The sequence below is a fragment of the Pangasianodon hypophthalmus genome, chromosome 2 (assembly GCF_027358585.1).
Source record: "Pangasianodon hypophthalmus isolate fPanHyp1 chromosome 2, fPanHyp1.pri, whole genome shotgun sequence".
Lineage (NCBI taxonomy): Eukaryota > Metazoa > Chordata > Actinopteri > Siluriformes > Pangasiidae > Pangasianodon > Pangasianodon hypophthalmus.
Window position 1 is genome coordinate 7,012,102 of NC_069711.1, and position 27,504 is coordinate 7,039,605.

Consider the following 27,504-nt stretch of genomic DNA (forward strand, 5'->3'; position numbering starts at 1 on the left):
TCATTTCTGTCTACACTTACATATAATTGCATCACACTTATACAAAGTTAATCATGTTCATTTTTTCCCCACAGTCCTCCAGCTCCAATGTGTATTTCTGAAATATGAGAAAATGCATTTCTCCAACTGAACCTAATATATGCAAGAGGAATTTATTTTGCATATGGCTAATACATGGTTAATTAAATCCGATTATGAATAAAAGTTTGACACAAACATTTATTGTTAAAATTTTTATTATTTATTTATTTTTAAAATTTAGAATAACTGTTTATTAGCTGCAAATTAAGCCTAAATGAAAACCAATTACCTATTTTTAAACTGAAAACTGGACAGAAAATTTCTTTTATTAAATTGTATTCTGTGCACACTATGTCTATATTATATGTTTGTAATTTCTTGAATTTCTTGACATTTAGATTTTTAGGCTCTGGTCTTGATGCTGGTTAAGTCCTCTTCGACACAAGCCAAATAGCATATGGTATTTGCACAGACAATATCTATTCTCAATGTCACATTCGGGGTCAGTAAATTACATTGCAGGTCAGAATTAATCTATTTGTCTGTATATTGTACCTTTAGGTAGAAATGTTCCAAAATGCATATTTGGCAAGCACTCAAAAAATATGCTATTTTGCTAATGTGAAAGAGATAGTCCTCCAAGGATGTTACATAATTAATGTTTTTTGTTTTTTTTGTAACCCCCATGTGATCTTTTAGTAAATTAGGACCTTATTGGACAGTTATGTTGAGGATCAATCAGAGAGCAAAAATGCTCTTTCTAGGCTGACCCACCAACCTAAATGCAGTTAAAATTGAAGACTTAGTCGCCAATGAACATAGTAGGAAGTCTATGCAAAATGTGATTTTGCTAGCAATGTTAATAATGAGAAAGGTAAACAATGGCCTGAAGTGTTACTGTGTGTTGTTTTTGTTGGCTGGGAAATTCGAAGGTTAGAATTTCAATATGAAATTTTATTATGCTCCTGTTACATCTCACAGAGACAATTAAGATATTAATACAAAAGTATTAAACTGCTTGACAAACTGGAATAATGACAGTAAGGACCAATAATGACCACATGGAAGGCAACTGAACAAGATCCCTATACTAATAAAATACAAAAATATTGGACTTCAACACAAAAATGGAAATTGGTCTCACAATTATTTCATTAATAATATAATAAAAAAAATGTAAAACATTAAACATTAATAATAGTTCATGTCCAGGGTCAATGGTAATTGTAGCTACAAGCTGAAAAGGGATAATGGATTGCTACAGGTTTGAAACATTTCTTATGATACATGAATTTTCCATGAGAACAAAGTATATAGACATACTATATATATATATATATATATATATAAGATAATGAGAGTTAATTGCAATTTCATTTAAATATTGTACCTTCAAAGAAGGCCTCACTGGTTTCATCTAAAGAATAATGATGAAAACAATTCTATTGAGATTTGAAGCAGACATACTCCATACCAAATAATCTGAGGGAAAATGAATGCATTAAAATGAGGGTATGTTTCTTAGATCATTATCAGTGTGACTCTCACAAAACAGCAAAATATATATATATAAAACAGAACTTGGCTTGACAAATTGCTTCCCCCCCACATACACACACTAAACTTCAATCTTCTATTGCATAATGAAGGCAAAATGTCTGATTAATTATTACAGATGTCAACCATTTATCAGGCATTCTATAACAGTTTAACAAACTCATGGGTGCAAAACTCAAACAGTGCGAAAAACACATTCATGCTCTTTTAGATAGACTTCTGCACTAACAGGAGAAGGTAGTGTATAAGTCAAACAGCAGGAGTCTAATGAAGAGCCAGGAGACTGCTTCTCTTGAATGCTGTTTTCAGGTCAAAATATACTACATTTCAAAGTAGAAGTGAGTTTTAAGTTTTCTCAAGTGTTGAAACTGACAAATAAAACCTAATCACACTCCAACAGTTCACCCTTTTGCATAAAACTAAACAGATAAAGCATAAGTTCTTCAATAATTAAAAACAAATATTGGGCTGTGTGTCTCTCTCAACATTGTTGGGCTTATGACATAAATAAATTACTTCCACATAGTGTATTTTCATCTTAAACAGTATTCAACGCTTGATTTTCTTTTCAGCTTGTGCTAATCAAGGGGAAAAATTCTACAGAAGCAGCCATGATAGAATAAGAAATGCTACTTCATGGACATGGACCATCTTGTTTGCATCAGAGCTGAAGTAGCCCCTTGAGTTCAGATCTGAAACAAAGAAAACATATATGAAGAATACATAATCTTAGTTAGATGAAATAGCATATGTATCATCAGTGTACACATTAGTTTATTTGGTTTATGTGCATTTTTATACTCACAAATCAACATTAGCATATTGCTAATTGGGATCTGTTGAACCAAAATGGGAGCAAACTAAAACCTCAGTTGTTGACTGTACATCTTACGTATCTGAAATGGGCTATTTCTTGGTGAATGCTGACTCTAACCTACAATGTTCTATTAACTGTTAGTAACATTGATTTTGTTGATTCCATTGACCCAAAATGAGACTGAATAAAAATGAGCCTCACAGGACATATTTGATGTCTGAATGGAGCTGTTGTAGCAAAGGTCTTTCATAGTGCTAAATCTACCCATACTCCATTAGGTATAACATTAGCAATTTTGGATACAGCAAGATGAATGAGTGGAGCAAGGTAAATGTGTTTATAAAGCTGCAGCATCTTTACATTAATTATTAACAGCATTAGCATTTTTGACTGCTGACTCAGTATGAGGTTGTGGACATTTTCAACATTAACATGGTTAAGTCCATTAACCCTAAATGAGGCTGTGAATGAGTAAAGCCTCACCAGACATCTATGGTATATACTGATTAGCTATAACATTAAAACCACTGTCAGGTGAAGTGAATAACATTGATTATCTCATTACAATGGCACCTGTCAAGGGGTGGGATATATTAGGCAGCAAGTGAACAGTCATTTCTCAAAGTCGATGTGAAGCAGGTAAAATGAGCAAGCGTAAGGATCTGAGCAACTCTGACAAAGGCCAAGATGAGTGGGTCACAGCATCTCCAAAACAGCATGTCTTATGGGGTGTTCCCGGTATGCAGTGGTTAGTACCTACCAAAATTGGTCCAAGGAAGGACAACTGGTGAACTGGTGACAGGGTCATGGGCGCTCATCAAGACTCATTAATGCACGTGACCTCCGCTGACCCCTGTCCACCACTGAAAGCTCCTACAATGCGCACGTGAACATCAGAACTGGACCATGGAGCAATGGAAGAAAGTAGCCTGGTCTGATGAATCACATTCTCATTTACCGGCCGGGTGTGTGTGCGTCGCATATGTGGAGAAGAGATGGCACCAGGATGCACTTTGGGAAGAAGACAAGCCAGCAGAGGCAGTGTGATGCTCTGGGCAAAGTTCTGCTGGGAAACCTTGGGTCCTGGCTTTCATGTGAATGTTACTTTGGCATGAACCATCTACCTAAACATTGCTGCAGACCAAGTAGACCCCTCATGGCAACAGTATTCCCTAATGGCAGTGCCCTCTTTCAGCAGGATAATGCGCCCTGCCACACTGCAAAAATTGTTCAAGAATGATTTGAGGAACATGACAAAGTGTTCAAGATGTTGACTTGGCCTCCAAATTCACCAGATCTCAATCCATTCGAGCATCTTTGGGATGTGCTGGACAAACAAGTCTGATCCATGGAGGCCCCACCTCACAACTTATAGGACATAAAGGATCTGCCGCTAGCGTCTTGGTGCCACATACCACAGCATACCTTCAGAGATCTTGTGGAGTCCATGCCTTGACAGATCAGAGCTGTTTTGGCACACAAGGGGGACCTACAGAATATTAGGCAGGTGGTTTTTGTGTTATGTCTGATTAGTGTAGATGAAGCTAAGTGAAATGTTTGCACAGTGCTAACTCTTCCCTACTTTTTTCTTGGTCATTACCAATATTAGCAAAATGGTATAGGAATCAGAAGGCAAGCATTCAAATAAACATCTAGGAGTCTAATATATTGCCAATATATATATATATTTATAGTCATAGTTGTAATTATCATGTTAATCACTGCAAATTACTCCGTTAATCACCCTGATCATTTGGCAGCTTATGAGCACTTGATCCAGCACATCTAATTCTTTTTTTTTTTTTTTTGCATGATGAACTTAAAGTACAGTGGCAGAAAGCAGGAAGCTTACACAGTGTTGGTAAATGCTGTGTCTACTCTTGATACTTCAAGTAATATTAAATTACTAGACAAGTAAAGAAAAAAATATGTATTTTATTATCATGCGTTGACAATTTAAAGCACCCATGAGATACTAAAAATCAAGGACATGCAGTGGTAAAGTGTACAGTGGTGTAGGCTATTTTATTAGGGTTTAATTTGCTATTTTGAGTTGTCAAATTAATAAAATGATTCTAATGTCCTCCCCAAACGTCCCCCTGGTTTAAAAGATAAGCTTACCAAGCATTCATTTGGTATGGTTACAGCTTTAATTAATAATATAGTGTAATTCATCAAAACATTTGGTCCTCGAGCTAAGCAATGTCTCAGATTAAGATGGTGTTTCCTCTGATATCCTCTGTGTGAAACACTTTACAGGGCTTTAAATGATTAAATAATTAATAGTGTCATATTTATGGATTTTATATTGCTCATGACTGGCATACCATTGTTTTTTGAGTGTATTTAAAGCCTAAAGCATGAATTTCAATGTGACATAATGTGGTTGCTCTCAGACAGTGGCACAGGACTTAATGCTGCTCCTCACTCGAGCCAATATTACACAGGAAATATCAACTTAAGTTCAAGGTCAGAACTGTTCCCATTTTACCACACATATAACTTCACAATTATTTGAAATAATTTCAAATACTGAGCTTTTGTTTCCTCCCATGATCATTTTGGATTGTCCACATTGGTCAATGACCTTCATGACAAGTATTCTTCTACTGAATTGATTATTAAAAAGATTACCCACAACGTCTGACTGAATGAATTTTTTTTCCTGTCCCAGTCAGTTTGTACTATTCTGACTCAACGGTATGAACAAACATTTTCTGTTCCAACTTAGCTGTCAGTTGGATTATTAGGGCATATCTAAATGTAATTAATGTTCCTAATACAAGCATTGTAATACAAGCACGGATTACAACCATGACGACAAGCATAAATACAGTTTAGGCTTGGCCTGTATTTACACTACAGTACTGCTTTTGCTAAAATACAAGTTATATGACTATTATAGTGTAGGTATATTGTAATTATATCACTAACATGAAAACTAAAGGACAGTAGTCTGCAAGTCTTCTCTCTCTGTGCTGTGAAGTGCATTTATGAAGGGCCAAAAAGGAAATAATTATATGAAATTTGAATATATGTTCATAAATCCTGAATATAAAGTTATAATTCTGAATATATAAATGTAAATCGCAATATATAAATGTAAATCGGATTATATAGTTATAACTCTGAATATATAAATGTAAATCCTGAATATATATTGTCCACATCTCAATATAAATATATCTTTATGACCAAGCATGTCACTAGACAGACCTGTTAATTTTTTTTATGAAAACAGTAGGCCTATACATTCAGTATACAATAAATATTGTACTATTATATAATTATTTTAAGTGCACATCACTTATCTAAACCAAAGGGAGTATGTTCCTCTACTTTACAGAAGGCTGGCCGTAGTGCCAAAGGGTCCTCACAGTCTGTTAACAGTGTTAATACTATGTGGCTTTTCTGCAGAATTCAGCATGACTGAGAGGGCTAAGGAAATTGTCAACAATCTGTTGACGAATAATGACTTTATTGACACAAAAACAAAAACTGATTGATCACTCCAAGCATGTTTATTGGTTTAGTCAAATATGAAAACATTAAGAACTTGCCTATCAATATGGCTGATAAAATGTATGAATATATCAGGGTTTATAACTATATATTCAGGATTTACATTTATATATTCACAATTACATTGTTGTTTACATTGTTTTACATGTTCAGAGTTATAAGTATGTATTCGGATTTACATTTATATATACAGATTATGTTTATTTGATTACAGTTTATATTCTTTATATTCAGGATTTATAAATATATATTCAGATTTCATTATTTCCTTTTATTTCCATTATTTCTTTTTTGGCCCTTCATAATATATAATGGGACAGAACTGCTTGCGAAGTAGACTCATACATCTGAGTTGGAAAAAAAAAAAAAAAACAGCTAGTGTGAAATATTCCTCCATACCTACTGAGTATTTATTTGAATGCTTGCCATCTTGTTATTTATATATCATTATATTATTTTTTTTTTTTTATTTAATTGTTTATTTATTTTTTTCCTTTGTTTTTATGGTACACCGTATTGCATTTGACAGCAAAGAAAAAAAAAGATCTTCTCTATCCACATTTTCTAGCCCCCAGTTTTTCCAGGCTTAAAAGCAAGTGCATGTCTTTAAAGGTTGTGGTCTAGACGCTATTTAAAAACATCTCTAATCAAGAAATTTCTCACAACCTAAGAGGCATAAAATGTACATGGCTAAATGTACTGATCTGAATGGTTTGCCCAGAAAATCAACATAAGCACCTGCATAAGCTGACTCAGACAACTTTTCCCTCCTAATGATTGATGTGTCTTGTGAACTTAAGTCATAAACTCTGACTACATCTCTAGCTTAAATATATACATAACTAAATAAGAAACAGTTTATATTTTTGTGAACCCAACATCTACAAAGTAAATACATGCATCAATAAATGATTCAGTGTATGCTGATATGTACAGCAATCACTGCATACACTTTTGACTGTTCTCAGTTGATTAGTCCTGTGTATAAAACATAATGTATTGTACAGATTTATAAGATAAATGTTTGAGGGGAATTCTTGAGGTGGACATTTTATTTTGAGCAGTGCTCATGGTTTCAGCTGGCTTCAAGGTTTCAATGGGAATTACTGTAAAAGATGGGTATTGTTTTGAGAAATGTCTTAGGAGAAATGTGTAAGCAACTGAGAGAAACTGTATTTTCCACTCAGTATTACTTTAGCATTTTTGGATCCGTTGGCCCAAAGGAAGGCTGCAAATGGGCAATGCCTCACTGGACATCTTTAATATGCTTTACCCATGCAACTACTTTTGAACAATATTTAACTTTTTCTTTCTATTAACATTGCCACTATTGCTAGAAACTGTGCATATGATGTCAGGTTTTGCATAATGCTAACTTTGTCTACTATTTTTAATGATTATTAATAATCATTAGCATTGTCTGGGCTGTTGACCCAAAATAAAACTGTGAATGAGGGAATCCTTACTGGACATCTTTGGTATATGAATTGGACTGCTGTAGCTGCCGTCTCCTCCATCGCTCAAGGCTTTGATCTGTATAAGCAGATCTTCTCCTGCTGGAACCTGTAGCTCCAATGATGTCTGATTTGTTTCCACTATGCTGGTGCCTTTGTGCCAGTTTTGATGGTACATCACCTGAAAGACAACTGATCTGTGTTAGATTCAATGATATATCTGTAATATATCAAAACAACTAGTGTCCAATTCATTATATATTAACATAATAATAATTGAAATTAATTTTAAGATGCAGATGTCTTTATTCAATAATTCTTAACTTAATAACACATGCAAAGATGTCTTAACTCAATAATAAGATGAGAAGTTGCATAAGCCAGTAAGTCTACTCATACTGTATGTCATGAAAATCACTAACCTTATGCATGAAGTGGGCAATGGTCAATATGTTTAAAAAAAGGTGAAATTATTTATTACATATCAATCTTATTCAAATGGTTTAGTGGTAAAGTTTAGCTAGATTAAAATATGTTGTGCCAGAACATTGATATTCAACATATATAAAGTGCTGCAAATAGGTTGCATGTGGACCTGTGAGACTGGGTTGCACAAAACCCTTCACGTTCTGAAAAACGTTCTGTCTATCACGTTCAGATAAACAGAAAATCAGTTTATCTGATTTGTTGGTTAAATAATGATTAATATTGAATATGATATATTAATTGAGGTGTTCAGTCAACATTCCTAGGCTTACTTCAAGCTTATAATTTTATCTATAAGTGGTGTTTTTATATTGTGTTATGTAACCAGCTACACACTGAAAGTATTTTTACTTGAAAATGACTTTGTAATGCTGAAGCATGTGTACATTATGGAATTCTAAAGACATCTTATTGATAATTTAGTTTGGACTAGGTTTAGGTTTAATAAATTGGTGTGTTGTACGATTGCAGAATTGGTATTTTATGAATTGGAATCTATGAAGATGGATGTTTTAGGGGGTTAATTTTGTTCCTGAACTAAAGTAGCTACACCTTATACACTTCTGTATAATTTATTTTTTTCCCTCACTAAGATCCAAAACATTTACAGAGAGTGGGCAGAATTCTTCCCCTTCAGCAAAAGTTTAGAAAAGTTACAGTCTAGAAAAAAGTTAACAACATCATTGTCATATCAGATTATTACAATGTATAGAATTGCATATTGAAAAACTGGTATATGCAATATGGTATGCTGTCACCTCCAGAGTTTACTGCTGTTTTAGCACTGTGACAGACTTGTGTAGCAGGATGTGTGTTTTGCAGAGTTGTAAATTTGTGATGAAAACACATTATCATGTGAGGAGAAACATTTGCTTTATATTTTTAATTTAGATTCCTGTAACGCCTTTGGAGGTGTGATACAGTGATGCATACTGTTAAGTGCATATGGACATCTCTGATATAATGCTGGCTGTAAGATAGGCAATACATAGAATGCATGGTGACATTCTGTAGTGACATCTTTACACCATAATATCCACTGGCAGCTGGTGGTAATATTAGATGGGAGGGCTAAAATCTCAATTGCTCAACAATTAAACAATGAGGTTTGACCACTAAATGATATCCCTCTGGTCTCACTGGTTATAACAATAATAATAATAATAATAATAATAATAATAATAATAATAATAATAATAATAACAACAACAACAACAATAATAATAATAATCTGTAAGTTGCTCTGGAAACGGCCATTCCTTAAATGCTGTAAATGTAAATATTGGAGCAAATTATCACACACGCACACATACTTACACACACTTATAGACAGAGAGGGAGCTGCATTACTGAATTCTTTTTTTTTTTTCAAGCCCATAATCCTCCAGAAGCTTCATGGAAACAGAGTACACAGAACTGTTCTAAGCATTTCATTAAAAAAAAAAAAAATAGTTTCTCTTCCAAACACATTGTTGGGAAAAAAAGGATGATAGATTAAATAATCCACTTCATTCAAGTTCATTATGTGACTGCTGATGATGTATAAGATGTATCAATGAAATGGGGCAGATATTAGCCCAAATGGAGATGAAATCTAGAGGGTGTTTCACTCTGTGTAATCACCTGATATGACTGTCATTGAAAGGCTGTGTGAATCTACAGTGCTGGGCTCATTACAGTTAGCTCACAGCATCACTTCATACCATTCTGTGTGTTTTTCTATGACCACTGCTGGTGCTGTTGCACTTGGTTTCACAAAAACAAAACAAAACAAAACAAAAAACTTCTTTAAAACATGTGTTATCTGCAAATAAGACAATGTGGGCAAAGCGAAAAACAAAACCTTATATTGATTTTTTTTTATCTTTCAAAGACTGGAGGCTTAGCCCTACTAGCCTACTTATACAAGCCGCTCCTGATAATACCCAGGTACACTCTATAGGACATAATTTATTCAACCCCATACTTTTATATAGCCAGCACTATTACTAGAAATTATTAAATAATTAAAATTTATGTACTTTATGTACAATTTCATACATGACTTGCATTTACGAATTCAATAAATCAGTGCTCTTCAACGTTAAAACACCAACTTCCTCTGAAAGAACTTCCTACTGCAAATACCTTTAAAGTATTATATGGACATCATAGGATTTCCAGACATATGTCTGTTAAGTAATGCTGCTGTAATATTTTATGTTTCACTGTCTGTTGTTCTGTGTTTTAAACATGCACAATATTTGGTTTCATTTTGGTTTTGGCAGGGCATGATAGCAAAGAGTAAACGTTTCCTGGAGTGTCTTTGCAGAAACCTTTCCCATGGGATATATAGCATTTCAGTTCAGATGGGATATATGTTACCTGGGGTTATTTCTACTGGTCATTTTATAGGAGGTAAATAATACCATTTAAATAATAAAATGTGTGCACGTGCAGTCTGACATGACAGATTCAGACAGACTAAAATCTCGTATGACTCCAGTAATAAGTACATAACCCCACCATGTCCAATCCAAACAGGGCTTAAGAGATGTATTATGTAATATTTAAATAAGTGAGCCAAAGAGTATTAAGTAATATCCTATGGTTACTTTTATGAAAGAATTAAATAATTTGCTTCCATACAATAGCATGCTATGAAACCTTGACACTACCTGTAAAAAGACACCAATAACAATGTATTCAACAGACTCAAGAGTAAGAAGGAAAAAGATTACTTGTCAACATTTTGCTTTAAATATTGAAATTTCTGTAGGAAAAGATGAGTAGAATGACAGCTTAATAATCCTAGCTACACAAGACAATAATGGATATGATTATGACTCCACTATCCATGCCTCCCACATGGTGAGGAATCCACTTTTCAACCATGTCTCCTCTCAAGGTTTTCGCCTCACAGTATCTAAAGGTATTTTTCACTTGTCTTGTTTTTTTCCCTTGAGGCCTGGACAACTATTTCTAATAACACTGCTTTGTGACAGTGTCTACTGGAAAAAGTGCTTAAAACTTAAAAGTGAATTCTCAGCACACAAGAAGGATGATTAGTATGCCGAGCAATTTGCTGTGCTCTTAGGGAAAAAAAATCCATAAATCATTTATAATTCTTCTTTATATGGACAGACAAAAAACAAAGACCTGGGCTTCTGATATTCCTTCTTGCCTGCATGGGTGAGATAATTTGTAGCTATTGATTGCATTATACAAGTTCTGCTCTGAAAGCAGCCTGGATTACAAATGAATACTGGAAAGTGATGCTCAGTAATGCGTGTAGCTCACAGCATTCCAGTTGCTCTCAGACCCCTGCAAAGGCCTTTCTTAGTTAGCCAGCACCATTCAGCATTTAATTAATGCATTCAAAAGAGAAAAAAAAGCGCAATGTTATTCTTTTTAGTCTCCAATCACTTTTCATTTTCTTGATTTGTGCCAGTTCATATGTACCGATGACTAAGATTGCTCTTTTTGAGCACAGCAGGCCATCATGCTGACTGGCTCTCTCTGAAATGTATTTTTAAAATATGCTGAGCTTGATTCAGTCCACATTTCACAACTCCCAGTGAAGAGATTCTTTTATTAAATGACTGTGCAAACAAATTAGTAAAATGAACATTTCGTCTGATCTAAAGTCTGTATGGTATTAGTTAATTAATTTTAAACCAGAAGACTGAGATTATGTAGGATCACTGTGTTTGCATGTGTTCCTCATGTTTATATATATCATTTTCCTACATGACTGGGTGAACATACACCAGATTGTGTTTGACTGAGGTGGCAAACCTATCACACAGCTTAAACAAGATCTTATAGCTGAACTAATCCTGAGGTTTGAATAGTTGCTGTGACTCATTTCAGCTTAGGATTTGAATTGGTCAAGAGCACAGAACACACTGCTGGCTCTTTTACCTAATTCCAGAGCCAGCTGGCTTTCCTTTAACTAAGACTGTCCAAGTTGCCTGATTAGCAAGCACCAGAGTGTGAATTCAGATTAAAAAGCTTATTAAAATCAAGGCATACACATAAGGTACAAAATATGGAAGCCTGTAGTGCATAAAATCACAACTGGGTTTGTTGTCTCTGCAAAAATTACCAAGAGGGAAAGATTGGGTCAAGTGAATTTCTGATCCTTAGTCAACAAAATGTGTCTTGCAAGTTTCAAGGCCATACTAGGCAAATATTTTCAGGTAAAAAATAATAAAGATAAACTAATTCTAAAATAATGAAAAAGGGTATAAGAGGCAGATTTCACTTAGTAATCCATACAGTGCTATTCCACAGTATACAAAAGCACTAAAGAAAGAACTAATCTCACCTTGTAGCCTGTTACTTCAGATTCATTGTCCATTGCCTTTACTTGCTGCCATTGCAAAAAAATCTTGGAGTTTGTCAAGTTCCATTCAATCTTCCCTGGAGGCTGACTTGGAGCTGAAAAATAAACATTGTGTAATGTAGATTGGACCCAAGTAATATCAATGTAACTACTTTTTCAAAGTTTATTTATGAAATGATGCTTCATTTCTATAGCCTGGCTTTTGAATTTATAGATTATCATGTTATGTTTGGATCATAGAAACTTTTTTTTGACAATAATTGAAATTTTTTTTTTTTCCACTAGGAAACCTTATATGCTTCAATTTCACATTTATGTTGCAAACATTATTTTCAGAATACTTTTGCCAGAGAGATTTTGCCAAAAATTAAATCTATACTCAAATTTAGTCAACATATATATTAAAAGAGAGAGAGTACACTAATCTTATAGTATATCAGTTACTGCATGTAAAGAATGTTTTATAATTGTGTAATTATGCTGTAAACACTGCACATTTACTGTTTATTATATGTTTTCCACCGTACATGTCCTCAGTCCTCCTTTAGGTTCAGGCCGTACAGTAGCTTGGAAATTGAGACTATTGTTAAATCTAGTGCAATTGTCCAGTAAGACAGTAATGTGACACAGCATTTTTGGTTTAAATTAAAAAGAAAGAAGGCTGAAAAAGGCTTGATCACATTGCAAGTATTTTATGTATGCTCACTCACTTAATAATTGAGTAAAACAAAGGAACAGTGTCTAAGTAATTCAAAACCATTTCAACTAATGTCTCCATATCACTCAATCTCTAATATTTGATAATATGAGAATTTAGTTGAATTGTTTCAGCAGCCTATGCTCTTTCTGTGTTTGATAACACAATACGCAAAAGAATTAGACCAATTACTAAGCTCTGCTGAAAAAGAGTGTGAAATTGGAAGCGCTTCATCTGAATCCGCCTTTAATTACCTGCTTAGCCTATTAACCCAAATGAGTTATCCATCTCTTATTTTTTTTCCATTGAGACATCATAGTTTATCTGATAAGACCCTGGTTCCATTTAAATATGCTTGGGGCTTTAACAAAGGCTACATGGATATGTCATGGGAAGATGGAGGATCCTATCAAGTCAATATGATCATTCTACTGATTAGTTATTCTCTAGTTCTCTCTCTACCTCTTTTTTTTGCAGTATGGTGCTGGAGTATTTGCAATAATAGCTCTGCTATCCGCAAATAGATATAGAATTAAATAGAGAATTGTTTAAATGCTGTTAATGCATAATTACTCCATTATAGTTGCAACTGCTACTGAAAAGTTTTTCTTTTTTTTTTTTTTTTTTTTTAATTCCACAAATGAGAGAAGCAGCATGGTAGAGCTACTGCCTAATAGCTTTGCCTCAGACATCTATGGTCCTGGTTTGATCCTGAGTGCAGGTCTGTGTTGAGTTTCCTCTGGGTTATCAGGTTTCCTCCCACCTACCAACAAAACCATGCCAGTAGGCATATTGTTTACTCTGAATTATCCCTTGGTGTGAATGAGTACGCAAACAACATTCTATCCAGGGTGTTTTCCTGCCTTGTGCCCAGTGCTTCTGGGATAGGCACCAGATCCATTGTTTTAAGGTAGTTACTGAAGATGAATGAATGAAAAAAATGAAGAGATATTAGCACAAACAATGCTATACAGCCACATTTATCAACAGACACATAAGAGATGCCGGCAGTATAAATGACTGAACCCCACTGCATTTGTCTGCCTCTGCAGCATATTTATCAAGGACAGTAACAGTATGCTAATGAACATTATCCCGCTTTAATCATTCCGGCACCTACTGCAGCTAGAGTAGCGGGAGGGAAGTGTATACACAGTGCACATTCATTAGAAATCAACTACTAAAAAGGACTTACATTAGATTAAATTGGGGTAAAACATGTAAAATACAGAAATTGTGTGTAAAAAGGTTTTGTGTCTGAAGAAAAAATCAATTTATGAGGTTATTGGAAAAACAAAAAAGACTCGTGCTATTTAATTTAAAGAAAAGAGTACCACGAGATTTGTGTGTGACAAAACAAGACATGCGTCATATTTTTTTGAAAAAAAAAAAAAAATCCTGTGAGATTTTTATGAAAAATTGTTTTTTTTTCTTTGTTTGTTTGCTTTATTTGCCTTAAAAAAGTTGAGACACTCACGTGGCTTCTTTGTAGTCATGTTGATGGCAGCACTGGCAGGTCCAACTCCACCACTGTTGTGAGCTCTGACTGAGATTAGATACAGAGTGCCACCCTTCAGGCCTGTGATATGAGCTGGGCTTCTTATGACCCTTTCCTTCATTGCCTTGCTCTCTAATGAGCCCTCCTCCCACAACAGCACCTATAGTTAGAAACAAATAGAAGATTGATAACACACTGATGTACTGATGATTAGTTATGAAACATACCATGATATCCAATGTTAAGGATATTGGACACATTAATATACTGTCACTACTTCACACTTTATTTAGTAGACATCACTTTTGAGCTGTATGCTGTTGTGATAAAATCTAAGTCATCTGAAAGAGAGACCGAAAGACAGATGCATTATAAGGTTTCTTTGTTTGGACAAATCTGTAGACAACATCACATGTAATTATGAATAAAGTCAGTCCCATAATTATGTTCACTGAGAATATAACTGGCAGATAAAAGAGTGATTCCATGATTGCAGTGCCATTTACTCCTTGGAAAACTTAAAAATTAACCATTTTTTTCATAACCTATAATGGATGAATCATGGAAATGGATGTTTCAAACCTGAGATGTTGAATGGATTCACACATTATAGCAAAAATAATAATAATTTTTTTCCTTGAAGTCTAATAATTTAATGATTCAGTTTCAGGTTAAGTGTAGTTATAGTGGGCTAAATGCATAAATGCTGTTTTCTAAGTGCTCTAGACAGGTTTTAATAATGTTTTAAGTTTTTATATTTTTTATTTTATATTTTTATATTTATCTGAAATATGCACATAGATAAAATGTAACAGTCATATTTGTTCTGTAGCCTGCAATAAGTCCTATGGGTAAATCTACCTAGGTGTGAGCCTCAAAGGCAGCTTCCTATTTAATGCTAGTATTTGTTCAGCTACAGAAGCTAGCCCTACTTAAAAAGCCTTGGTGTGTTTTATAAACAATTATACAATATGTACAACGTTTCATATAATACAATAATATCAGCACACAATTAATATAAAATCTGAAGGCATTCCAACAGTCCATAGCTGCTGTTGATAGCTACTGGATATTTGGTGTCAAAAGGCAGAAAAAAAAAAAAGAGGAAAGTAACATTTGAAAGAAAGGGCATTCCAGCAGTCTTGCATTAGAAAACCATGCGTTCCAGTTTTTTTTAGCATTTGCACTGTGTTAACAAGGCTGATTCACCTCATCAGCTCATTATCAAGCCCTTTATATGTTGAAGTAGCTGAAAAAAAAACAAAAAATGTGGGCCAAGCAGTGGTCCTTCTGTGATTTCAGAAATATATAAAGAATATTTGAAGTAAACAAAAGAAAATTTGCAGGGAGGGTACATTCTATCTGCCTCCTCTAATTAGGATTTCATCCATATAAAACCACAATGTGAGTGTTCCCTGACCCTCCCTGTTTCCTTATTACGTCCAACCATGGCAATGCTGTTTTAATAGCACACACTGCGATCAGAGAACAGACCAGATAACCACACCTCAAGTGATCCTAGAGGAGATGAACTGATTTTTGACCATTTAAAGAAAAATTTACTGATGTAATCTAAAATGGCACCTTTTGTGTAGAGAAATCATCAAAGAGTTGACTTTTTATTTTATTGTCAATTTTACAATAGAAATAGTGAAAGGAAAACAAACAAACAGTAGATAATGAATTAATTATTAATGAATTAATTACAACTAGAGGTTGCCTTTTTCCTTACCTCGTACCCTGAGATTGTGGATTTGCTATGGCTTGGCAGAATGGGATCCCAGAAAACCTGCAGTTCTGAGGAGGAAAGACTATGTGCCCACACTTTGGTAGGGGCTATAGAGGGCTCTGGGAGGGCAACAAGCAGGAAACCAAAATTAAGGATGAACCACCATAACATAGACACACAACAAATTGTTAAAAAATGGTAAAGCCTGATAAAGAGCTACTACACAGGTTGCAACATATAAGGCTTTATATGACCTTTGTACTATAAGATTCAGTCTGAGTTAATATAGAACCTTATAACACCAAGGTGACTTTTTTGAGCAGTCATTATGCAGCTAATTTAAAAGTGATAGATTGTGTAAATGTTCTTTACTTTATCCACCATTCATAGTTTTTCTGAACAGAAGCTTGATAAACAATTTTAAACACTTAAGGCTTTTAAGTTAGCTTTTAAACAGTTCATTCATTTATTGTTTGTAAGTGCTCCTCCAATTCCAGGTCATGTTTATAGCCTATGAAGAAGCACTGCGCCCAAAGCACGAGTACACCCAGGACAGGTCACCAATCCACTACAGGGCTTCATATGCCAATGTACACACAGCTAGGGGGAATTTCGAGTAGCCAATCTAATTACAGGCCTGTTACAGGACATGGGAAGAACATGTGAAACTCCACGCAGACAGTAACATGAGCTCAGGATTGACCCTGTACCCTGGAGCTCTGAGGCAGGAACACTACTTAAATAATTCAACACTAACGTCTAAATTCTAATATACAGGTCAACAGTTTGTTTTCTGATAAATGCTTAATATGTATGTCAGAATAAATTCTTCGTGTCAAGGGAATTGACATAAATATTTACTCAACCTTCCTCCGCTGAGTAGATAACCGATACAGGGCTATAGGGTCCTTCTCCAATGCTGTTGTAAACTCCCACCTTCACCTCGAACCGTGAGAGTGGAGGAAAGCTGTCATTTTTAAACACATATCGGGATGCATCCACCGAGGGCACCACGCTTTGCATCCAGACCAGAGAACCAAGTAAACGAAAGGCTACCACATATCCAAATTCATCTCCGTTCTGTAGTTCTTCTGGAACAGGCTGAAGTTGGAAGAGAATGTAAAAAAGAACATGTTAATACTCCCAGATGGTGAAAAAAAAATCCAGAGAAAAAGATGCTTGATTCTTGTAATTAGCTGAGATCATCTTACATAATTTGAAGATGACAAGAAAAAGTCCCTTGTTGTTCTTTTCTTGCTATTGTCATGTCTTCCTAGATAAGCTGAAAAGCTGTGATTACTGCTTTGTCTGGTATCCGGTCTCTAAGCTCTCAAAACATGTGAAATGCACCATTTTTAAAATCTTACTTGCCTTCACCACAAAGCCAAACATGTGGTATGACAGCCTGTGTGCTTATGGAGAAAATGTCTTGACAAACTTTGTCATTTCACATTTTTTGTTACACAAGGCCTTTCTCTAATATGACTCTCTATCTCTATTTTTTTTATGATTTCTGTAGGGAGCAGCTGCACACAGTAAAAAGTGACATTGACAGCTCTATGTTTTAATTATGGCTCGTCTAATTTAAATGGCATTACCGCTGAGGTTTAATATTGAATCCAATTCATGTCAGAAGACTGATTTAAGGAAAAAAAAAAGATAAAATTATCAAGCCGACATACAATTTTTAAAGGATCAGCAGCAGCCAACACAGGCACAAGCATTTCTGATTATGAGACCCTTGATTTGAAATGGGCCTCAGAAATACAGATATTCATAACATGTTAGTGTGCCATCATGTGCAACTGGATCGCTGACAAACTAGCATGGGTCTAATAAAAAACTAAATCGGATAAAAAATCTAAATTAATATTTCCTATGCTCAGTTTAGGCTACAGTTACAGTCTAGGATTACTAATAAAACATTGCATGAAAGCATTTAGATCTTAGTCCCCTCCTACTTTTGTACAGTGTAAAAGAACAAGCGTAAAACAATTTTACTGCTGACATATTTTCCAGCAAATTAGTTTTTCTGTTTGTGTTTCTGTATTGTTTTTCTGAAAACTCTGCCCACATGACAATGCTGGAAAGGATTACTTGTACATATTTTGAGATTAATTTACAAGTGAGTCTACAAAAATCCAACATTTGTATAAATGTAACAACTGGGTTTAAATTTCCATTATTCCATTTTTATTCATTATTCCATTATTCCATTGTGGTAGATGGGTATTTACATTATGACTTTTGTCAGACAGCCTTATCCAGAGCAACTACAGTAAGAGAAGTGCTTTCAAGTCTGTATCAATAAATACTGTACATCCTCATACTGGTTCACTGGGTCAGGGACTAAGAGTACTTTCTGTCTAAAAAACATGTTTTTATTTTATTTTATTTTATTTTATTTTTTTTTGGCGGGGGGGGGGGGGGGGGGGGGGGTGGTTAGTATGGTATAGTATAAAAAAAAAACACATAGATTTTTTTAGGTATAATTAAATTAAATGTATACTTTTACAGTTCAGTACAAGCTTTTTAGTTGTAATTGATTTGGCTGGTCTCTAAATATCAATAACCACATCAGTTCTTAAATTCCCATACTGGCCGTGCACTAATCCTCACCTCCCACACAATCACCAGTTCGCCACGGCTCCCACCACCTCCACTCACATTGGCTGGAGCAACCTCAGGAACTTGGAAAAAGAAAGAAAATTGACAACAAGAACAAAAAAAAACAAAAAAAACAACCAACAAGGAGCATGCATCTAGATTCTTGATTCCTCTGATGTTGCATGGCAAAAATAAATTTGGCTTTTTCAAGAAGAGTACTAAGTTGTCATAAAAGCACCTAACTAAGTTGGGTTGAAGCAGAACCTGCAAAACAAAAAAGGTTTGGGTTTTTTGTCATCTCTTTTAAGTGCTAAATTTGACATGGTATTTTCTTCCTTGTAACTCTGATCAAGGCAGACACACTGTGAAAAACAAGCCGAATATAGACTCTTTCATTTCCTGCTGCTTGATGGTGAGTGTACAGATTTCACACATTTATAGCTAAATTAATAGCAGCAGCAATCCATGCTTGCTAATGTACCACATCAAAATGATTAAAAAGTACAGCATGACATCTTTACCCTTCTGATTTCAAAAGAGATGAAAAAAAGTGACTGAAGTGTCAGGAAGCACAAATATCCATAGTTATTCAGCCGCCATATAAAATACAAACACCATCGGTGCTGTTTCTCAGTCAATTTAAGGAAATTTCCTCCAGTGTTGATCAGATAGTTGCATGCATGATTTGTGTCTTAATTGTGAGGAGATTATTTGGCGATTTGGGGCGAAATGCAGTGACTGACAGGAAACAATGATCACAGATTTCCCATGGCTAATCTGCTATCGAGATGAGTCTCTCCAAGTGAATTAAATTTAATTTAATTATGGAGTTAAACAGCATTCTCGCTGTGGGCCTGGAACATTAGTAACGGAAGGAAATGAGAGGAAAAGAGGGGGAAGAGGAGATGGAGAGGAGACGAAATGAAGACGATAAAGGGCTTCAGGGGTTCTAGAGGAGAGAAGATAGAGATGTACAAAATGCAGAAGAAAGGAACAGGAAGAGGAGTAGAGGAGATAAGGAGGGATTTAGGGTTTATATTCGTACCTGCTGCCTTAGTGAGAACAGCCTCAGATGGGGCACTGGGCTCACCCATGCCAACACTGTTCATGGCTGCCACCCTAAACTCATACTGAACCCACGGGCTCAGACCCACTGCAATGGCATGTGTCATCTGTCCAGGCACAGAATCAGGAACTAAAGGATAAAAGAAATTTGGAATGGAGACACAAATAAATGCTCTCTGCACATGAACCAAGACATACAGTTAAGCCTAAGCTGGTGATTGTTAGAGATTATCATGCCATACATAAATGCTTACACAATATGGCAAAATATCACTGCATCATGGTCTGGTGCAATGTATTTCACCCTACTGTATATGTTTGTCTGACTAATCATTTGAGTAACAAAATTGTAATGGCCTTTTTTTTTAATGCTTTCTGATTACATACTGTAAATCAGTATCAATGTTGTTTTATTTAAAAATAAAACAATAATAATAATAATAATATAATATCAACATTATTGTGAAAGTCAAATAATAAATATATACTAGAAGTTAATATGATGATAAACACTCACTGTTTATTAGCGACACTATACTATTACTGGGTAGATCCTCCATTTGCTCTCAAAATAGCCTCAATTCTTCATGGCATGGTTTCCACAAGATGTTGGAAACATTGCTTTGAGATTCTGGTCCATGTTGACATGATTGCATCACACAATTCCAGCAGATTTTTCAGGTGCACTTTCATGCTGCGAATCTCCAGTTCTACTGCATCCCAAAGGTGTTCTATTGGATTCAGATTCTGTGACTGGGAAGGCCACTGAAGCACACTGAACTCATTGTCATGTTCATGAAACTAGTTTGATGGTGCATTATCATGCTGGAAGTAGCCAATAGACGGTAAATTGTGGCCATGAATGCATGGTCAGCAACAATACACAAATCGGCTGTGGCATTCAAGCGATGATTTGAGTGGTATTAATGGGCCCAAAGTGTCCCAAGAAAACATTCCCCACACCATTACAACACCACCACCAGCCTGGACTCTTGACACAAGGCAGGTTGGGTCCATGGATTCATGCTGTTGGCACCAAATTCTGACCCTACCATCATGTGCTTCAGCAGAAATTGAGATTCATTAAACCAGGCTATGTTTTTCCAATTCAGCTTCCCAGTTTTGGTGAGCCTGTGCCTCAGCTTTCTGTTCTTGGCTGACAGAAGTGGAACTCAATGTGGTTTTCTGCTGTTGTAGCCCATCCACATCAAGGTTCCACCTGTTGTGCATTCTTTTCTGCTTACCACAATTATACAGAGTGGTTATCTGAGTTACTGTAGCCTTTCTGTCTACTCGAACCAGTCTGGCCATTCTCCATTGACCTCTTTTCTACAAGGCGTTTCCGTCTGCAGAACTGCCACTTGCTGGATGTTATGCAAATTACCACTCAATGTTTTGGATCTTAGTAAATCAGGGCCCTTAAATGTATAACTTTCGTTGGTGAAAGACATGCTAGATTGACAATAAAAATGTCAGGGATGGATTGGCAAAACATCTCCAAAACAGTGTTGCAAAAGTTGCAAAGCCACTATTTTATGGTGATTTTGGTGCTATTCTGTTTATTTGGGGAATTCAACATTGTCTTTTGAGAAACCAGATTTTATTTCCTCCAAGATTTTTACAAAACATGATTTCAAAAAGACTGAGACACCATCATGGCCACTGGACTTGTAATATATTGAAGATGATTTGTTATCAATCTTTGAGCCATCAGAACATCTGCAAGCTTATAACATAATTCCAGTTACCTTGACTTCTACTAGATGTTAAGAAATGACCTAGCTTACTCAAAAAATGTATAACACAGATTGTACCTTAAATAATTATCTAAATATTGCACCCAATAATTGTATCAAAGCCCGGATTCTAAACATTCATAGTTTATGTGTGTCATTGTTATTGCATGTCCCTACATGCATACTTTTAATAATGCATCAGTTGTAAACAACAGTCAATGACTATTTTGATAAGTGTCATGTAAATGTGTATCTTTATGAGAGCAGTATACCTGTTTTTACAGCCTGCCAACCAATAGAGAAATCACTTCGGGACTGCACTATGTAATGTGTGATGGGGCTGTGATTGTCAGGACTGGGACTCCATGAGAGCTGAACTGTCCGGTCAGTGACTTCCCCCACCAAAACTTGGTCAGGGCAACCAGGGGGCCCTATGAAAGCAAAAAACAGATCATGTTTTTAAACCTTCATGAGGTCATGTGACAGGGCCTTAAATCATCTTTTAGTTTCATATTTACAAAGAATAGTCAATTGCAAATACATACAAACAGGTGACAAATTAAATGAAATAAAACAGTGGCTCTGTTAGGTTATAGGGGGCATGTTGCTGGCATGGTTTGTGTCCACTTAGAGGGAAGGGTCATTGCAAAATAATACAATGTTATTCTGACTGATCACCTTAATCAGATGAGGAAATGTTTCTATACTGATGGGAGTGGTCTGTTCCAGGATGACCTCATCCTCACCCACAAGACATCACCAAATGGTTTGATTATGAACATGGTGTAAATAACACCAACTGAGACAGTAACTTTTGGAAGAATGTACGATTACAGAGACTTGTGAAATCTCTGGCAAGATGCATTTAAGCTTTCTGACAGGTTAAAGTGTTTTATTATTCATTGGTTGGGAACATTGTGATAGAAACAGCAGGGAATTCATGCATCGGTTTTAGAGAGGGGATTGGGGGTTGGAGTTGTAGTACCTCTGAGGAGCTGTATGTACCTCTGACAATCAAATCAGCTGCAGCTGAGACACTGTCCATCGCTGTATGGATCATGCAGACATATTTCCCAGAGTGTTTTAGCTGAACGTTACGTACCATGAGGTCACCAGATGCTCCCTAGTGAAAAAGTAGCATTACAGAAGATAAGATAAGAACTTGTCTCTCATCTGGACTATTAACCTTTTTAAATAGCAACTAACTACTATTTAAACAGTTAAAAATAACACTTTTGCATGAGTAGCCTATGCTACGATTAAGCCCTTCATCAATATTGCTAGTGGCGTAAATGGAATAGGACTGTCTGTGGTGCAGATTCCCAATGATTATATTAAGACATATGACATTTTTATGATGGATACTTGATAGTGTAGTGACAACACAGATAGACACAGTATAACAATCTCCATATATGACCATACTCAACCATTCTACCACTAGTTTTACTGCCATGGTGATTGCTGTTCTTCAATGTGTTTAAGAAACAAAAGCCAGACAGTCATAGCAATGAAATACTGAACACCTTTAAATGCATAACAAAAAAGCTAATCAAGACGTCTACATTTACTTGTTTTCTGGTGAGCCAGTCCACATTTTTTGATTATGAGCAGGAAATGAAATTGAAGACCCTTTTGCATGGAGAGACTTTTTTTCATGTCTAATGTGTGGATTAAATCCTGTAATCAGACAGATTTGTGCTTTTCCGCGCACCGAGCAGCCAGATAGAGCTCTTGTTTTCCATCTCTCTGATCACTGGAAAAAAGGTCTTGAAGTTTTAGCAGCCACAGCTGCACAGAAGTCTTGTTTTATTCTAAATAACAAGCTTTCAAGAAAGAACCTGTATACCATGTAAAAGCATTATGGCACTCAGACACTCAAAGAGTGTTGGGTATCTACTGTATCTTTAGAGACATACCCCTCCAATCATCTCAAAGTGTTCGTGGCGGCTGAAATCGACAAGTTTCCCATTGAAGAACCACTTGAAGATGAAGTCCATGTTGGAGTCTCTGGACACCCTGCATGGCAGAACAATGCTCTCACCCACTGTGGCATCCATGCTCAGTGGAGGAACTGTAATTTTGGTTGGTTCTGTTTTAAAAAAAAATGAGTAAAGATTTTTTTTTTTAAATGACTTTGTTTTTTCATACTGACTTTTTGGCTTATACTAGGTTACTATAAACTGTAATTTAACTTTTCTAATAGGTCTACAGTCTCAAAGGGAAGCCATATCACACCAGTAATAAACCCAACCAGTCATTAGTCTCAGGTCAGGGAAATGTTAAAAAAGTGGTGAACCTTTTCTTTAAACATTATTTAGAATCTCAGAGCAAGAGTGATGACTGATGGTCTGATTTTGTCTATGAATACTGATGTGTAATTATGTGCATGTCTAGTAACAATGACTAATCAAGAGATGCTTCACAAGGGTCTGCAGGTGGCTGAATCTTGATCACTTGATGATCTCATCTCAGTTCTGGCTTTATAATTAGGAGATAAGTATATAGATGTGTGTGTGTGTGTGTGTGTGTGTGTGTGTGTGTGTTGGGGGGGGGTAGATCTAAGGATTAGATTTAGGTTTAGCATAGCATATCTACATTAATAAATACATTATATGGCCAAAAGTTTGTGGACACCTGACAATCACATTCCAATGTGGCCATTCCCCAAACTGTTGCCACAAAGTACACAAAAGGAAAGTACACATTTGTAGAGGATGTCTTTGTATGCTGTAGCTTTACGATTTCCCTTCACTGGAACTAAGAGGCCCAAACATGTTCCAGCATAATAATGCCCCTGTGCACAAATCGAGGTCCATGAAGAGATGGTTTGCCAACGCTGGAGCTGAAGAACTCGAGTGGCCTGCACAGAGCCCTGAACTTAACCCCACTGAAGACCTTTGGGATGAACAGGAAAGCAGACTGCTGGAGGCCTGACATCCATGCCTGATTTCTCTAATGCTCTTGTAGGTCGAATGATCAAAAATCCCCACAGCCACATTCCAAAATCTAGTGGAAAGCCTTCCCAGAAGAGTGGAAATTATTATAACAGCAAAGGGGGACTAAATCTGGAATGGGACGTTCAAAAAGCAAATATGAGTGTTATGATCAGGTATCCACAAACCTTTGGCCATATAGTGAAGGTCAGTGGAAGGAAAGTAAGACAAACGTGTGTGTGTGTGTGTGTGTTTATGTGTGTCTTTATACAAACACCAACAGCACTGGACTGTACTGAAATTACAGGGAAAAAGTGGCATGTCTTTCCCATGCTGATCATTCTATGTCTCATTCATTCTTTAAGAACAGTGCACTCAGTGTGGACATTCTGACGTCTGTAGTAAAATCTAGAATACTAGACCTCCCGACCAGACTCAATCCCTCAGTCTGGACTACTAATCAATCCTCCAATGCCTGCACCACACCACAGAACCTCTACCCCACATTCTCCATGGCTGTTATGCTTAAAAAGGACTGTACATTGCATGTCACAATAGAACAGTAAACCTCATAACAAAAGAAATATCAATCCATTTACCTTTTCCATGATAATGTATAAGCATTCTTGTGTCAAACCTGCTATGTTCAACTTCTGTAACAATGATGCATTAATTTTTGCAAATCTCTCTGCTAATACGCCAGCCATTGTTGTTGCAAATGAAGACTTCAGATAGGTATTTGTCCTAGAGGTAGGCTGCACATTTGATTATAGTCTCAAGGATGCCTTCGTGACTAAAGTACAAACCACTCATCAATAACCTCTCAGAGTAGACATTTGGTCTTCATATATGGCAGACTAGGACATGTCCATAGACTGGTCATCAGGGGCTTACAGCTAGTAGTAGTGGGGGCAAAATACTATGCAGTGTCTGCTATCATTGGCAGCTGTCATACATGGAGAAAGTGCTATTATTTTTACCCATTATTAATCTCGATATGGTCCATGTTTCAACTGTAGGATGATGCATGATTTCTGTATTCTGCATCTCTATTATTTATGTTCTGTATTTCTACTTTGCTTAGTGGGTATAAATAAATTTTGTGTGTGTGTGTGTGTGTGTGTGTGTGTGTGTGTGCGTGCGTGTTCGCTGTTATCAGTCAACAAGGAGCAAATTGTTTACCAATTTCAAGGATTTGACACTGCTGACTAAACCTGATCACAAAGCCCTTGTCATTCTAAGAGGCCTGATTTTTCTGTTTCCTGAAAAAGACTGAATGAGTTTGAAAGTGCAGCTGTGGTGGCTCTGCACTGCTGTCAGTGTTCCTTTGATTAACAGGTCTGGGACAGCTGCACATGGAACATGGGGCAGCTGTTGTGAGAAGTAATGTTTTATTGGTTTTGACTTTAACAGTTCAACACTGATTAAGTTGCACATCTTATGTAAATTTAAAAAAATTACATATAATCAAACCAAAAAGAAATATAGACAGGGATATAGAATAGAAATGCAAAACAGCAGTTTTTTTTTAATCATACTATTTAGAAGCAGGAGAGAGGAAAAACAATCTGCCCTCATTCCTACAGATGGCAGAGGTTTTCCTCATGCTACTGATTTGACCAATGACTCACAGCTGACAAAAACATGGATGAGTTATATCTCTGTCAAAGCTGGCAGGGGCATAAAACAACTATATATTTCATTATCAATTTCATGCTTGGCTAGGTCATATTTTTTCCCTGCTGCTTCCCTGACTCAGGTTTAAGGCAAAAAGGAGGGATATTTTTGTTGGTTTGTGGAATCGTACCTTTGACCACCAGTGTTCCCGTGCTGCTGGCCACGCCAAACAGGTTGTGCGCCATGCACGTGTATCTACCTGCGTCTGACTCACTCACATTGGTAATCCTCAGGGTGCCGTCCTCCGAGATTGTCCTTCTGTTGAAAAAAGGATATTAGATGACTCATCACCCCCCTTTTATAAGGGCTTTAAAGAAAGTCATACTGAGACAGCTTTTGTGACAAAACATAAAACCCTAGCCCTCATACATAAGACATTCTGAAGCTCATAATGTAATCTTAAAAAGGGCTCAAGTGTCAAACTTCACTTCTGGAGGGCTACAGCAGTGTAAACCTCATTGTATTGTAAAGTAATATTGTATGATCTAGAGATGCATCAATACTGATAGTGGTATCAGTCTGATACTGTGCTCATTTACTCTTACTCGTACTCATGAAAAATGCCCTGATACCAACGTCCAGTACCATGTGATACTATGTGAAGTAAGCCTAGTGTATGCTGTTGTGCTAATTAACACACGACGTGAAATGACAGTCATCAGGACTTACTTCTTGATTACTAATGACAATCAAAGCAAAGCAGACTGCAAACTGTGTGAAAAAGAGTACACTTCAATACACACTCAGAACCAACTAGCTAACATTATAAAGAATGAGTCTAATAGCTTAAGTCTACACACACATGTGCACTGTTCATGGCCATTATATAAAGTGGGGAAACACAAACAGAGCTGAATAAAATGTTCGATTGGCATTCCTGATAGATTAATACTAGAAGCTAATTCACAATAGGTAGAACACTGCCCTCATGTTATGCTTCATGTGTATATTTTTGAATTACGTGTGTGAGTAAAGAGTAAATTCCATATAAACTCATTGAAATCATAAAACCACACTTTCTCTATGCTGTGCACTTTATTTAAATAATCTGCAAATATGTCATGATTGTGTAGCAGGGATTGTACACCAACATCAGGAAATAAAATAAACACAAATATATTGGTTGTTTACAGTCCCAAAGTCTCATGTCAACGATTTTGTAATTACAGCTGGTAGATCACTATATACATAGTTAGCTTAGTAATAAAGATAGCTCGAGAGCAAAAAAGACTAATGTGAGTAATGTGAGTTCTTGTTACCTGTCTTTCTGTTTTTCGGGAGCTTTACATTCAGTCAATTGTTTTAGCGCTCTCTTCATATCAGTTGGTCAAAAACTGTTAATTGGCAATGCAGTAATTATGGTATATTCTGGAAC

The 27,504-nt window shown here is 36.0% G+C and overlaps 1 protein-coding gene across 1 annotated transcript in view; it reads right to left on the bottom strand.

The window, feature by feature from the left end:
- Positions 1 to 1,371: 1,371 nt before the first annotated feature.
- LOC113529215 (contactin-4) overlaps positions 1,372 to 27,504 on the bottom strand; it is a 127,006-nt gene continuing 100,873 nt past the window's right edge. The window contains exons 12-23 of the mRNA XM_026918266.3: positions 26,260 to 26,387; positions 23,436 to 23,608; positions 22,522 to 22,639; positions 21,789 to 21,947; positions 19,761 to 19,910; positions 18,728 to 18,798; positions 16,975 to 17,209; positions 16,112 to 16,227; positions 14,359 to 14,539; positions 12,167 to 12,279; positions 7,384 to 7,552; positions 1,372 to 2,270 (exon numbers count right to left, since the gene is read on the bottom strand). Of these exons, the coding sequence (XP_026774067.3) occupies positions 2,176 to 2,270; positions 7,384 to 7,552; positions 12,167 to 12,279; positions 14,359 to 14,539; positions 16,112 to 16,227; positions 16,975 to 17,209; positions 18,728 to 18,798; positions 19,761 to 19,910; positions 21,789 to 21,947; positions 22,522 to 22,639; positions 23,436 to 23,608; positions 26,260 to 26,387 (1,708 nt within the window). The 3' untranslated portion in view covers positions 1,372 to 2,175. The remainder of the gene's footprint in view (positions 2,271 to 7,383; positions 7,553 to 12,166; positions 12,280 to 14,358; positions 14,540 to 16,111; positions 16,228 to 16,974; positions 17,210 to 18,727; positions 18,799 to 19,760; positions 19,911 to 21,788; positions 21,948 to 22,521; positions 22,640 to 23,435; positions 23,609 to 26,259; positions 26,388 to 27,504) is intronic.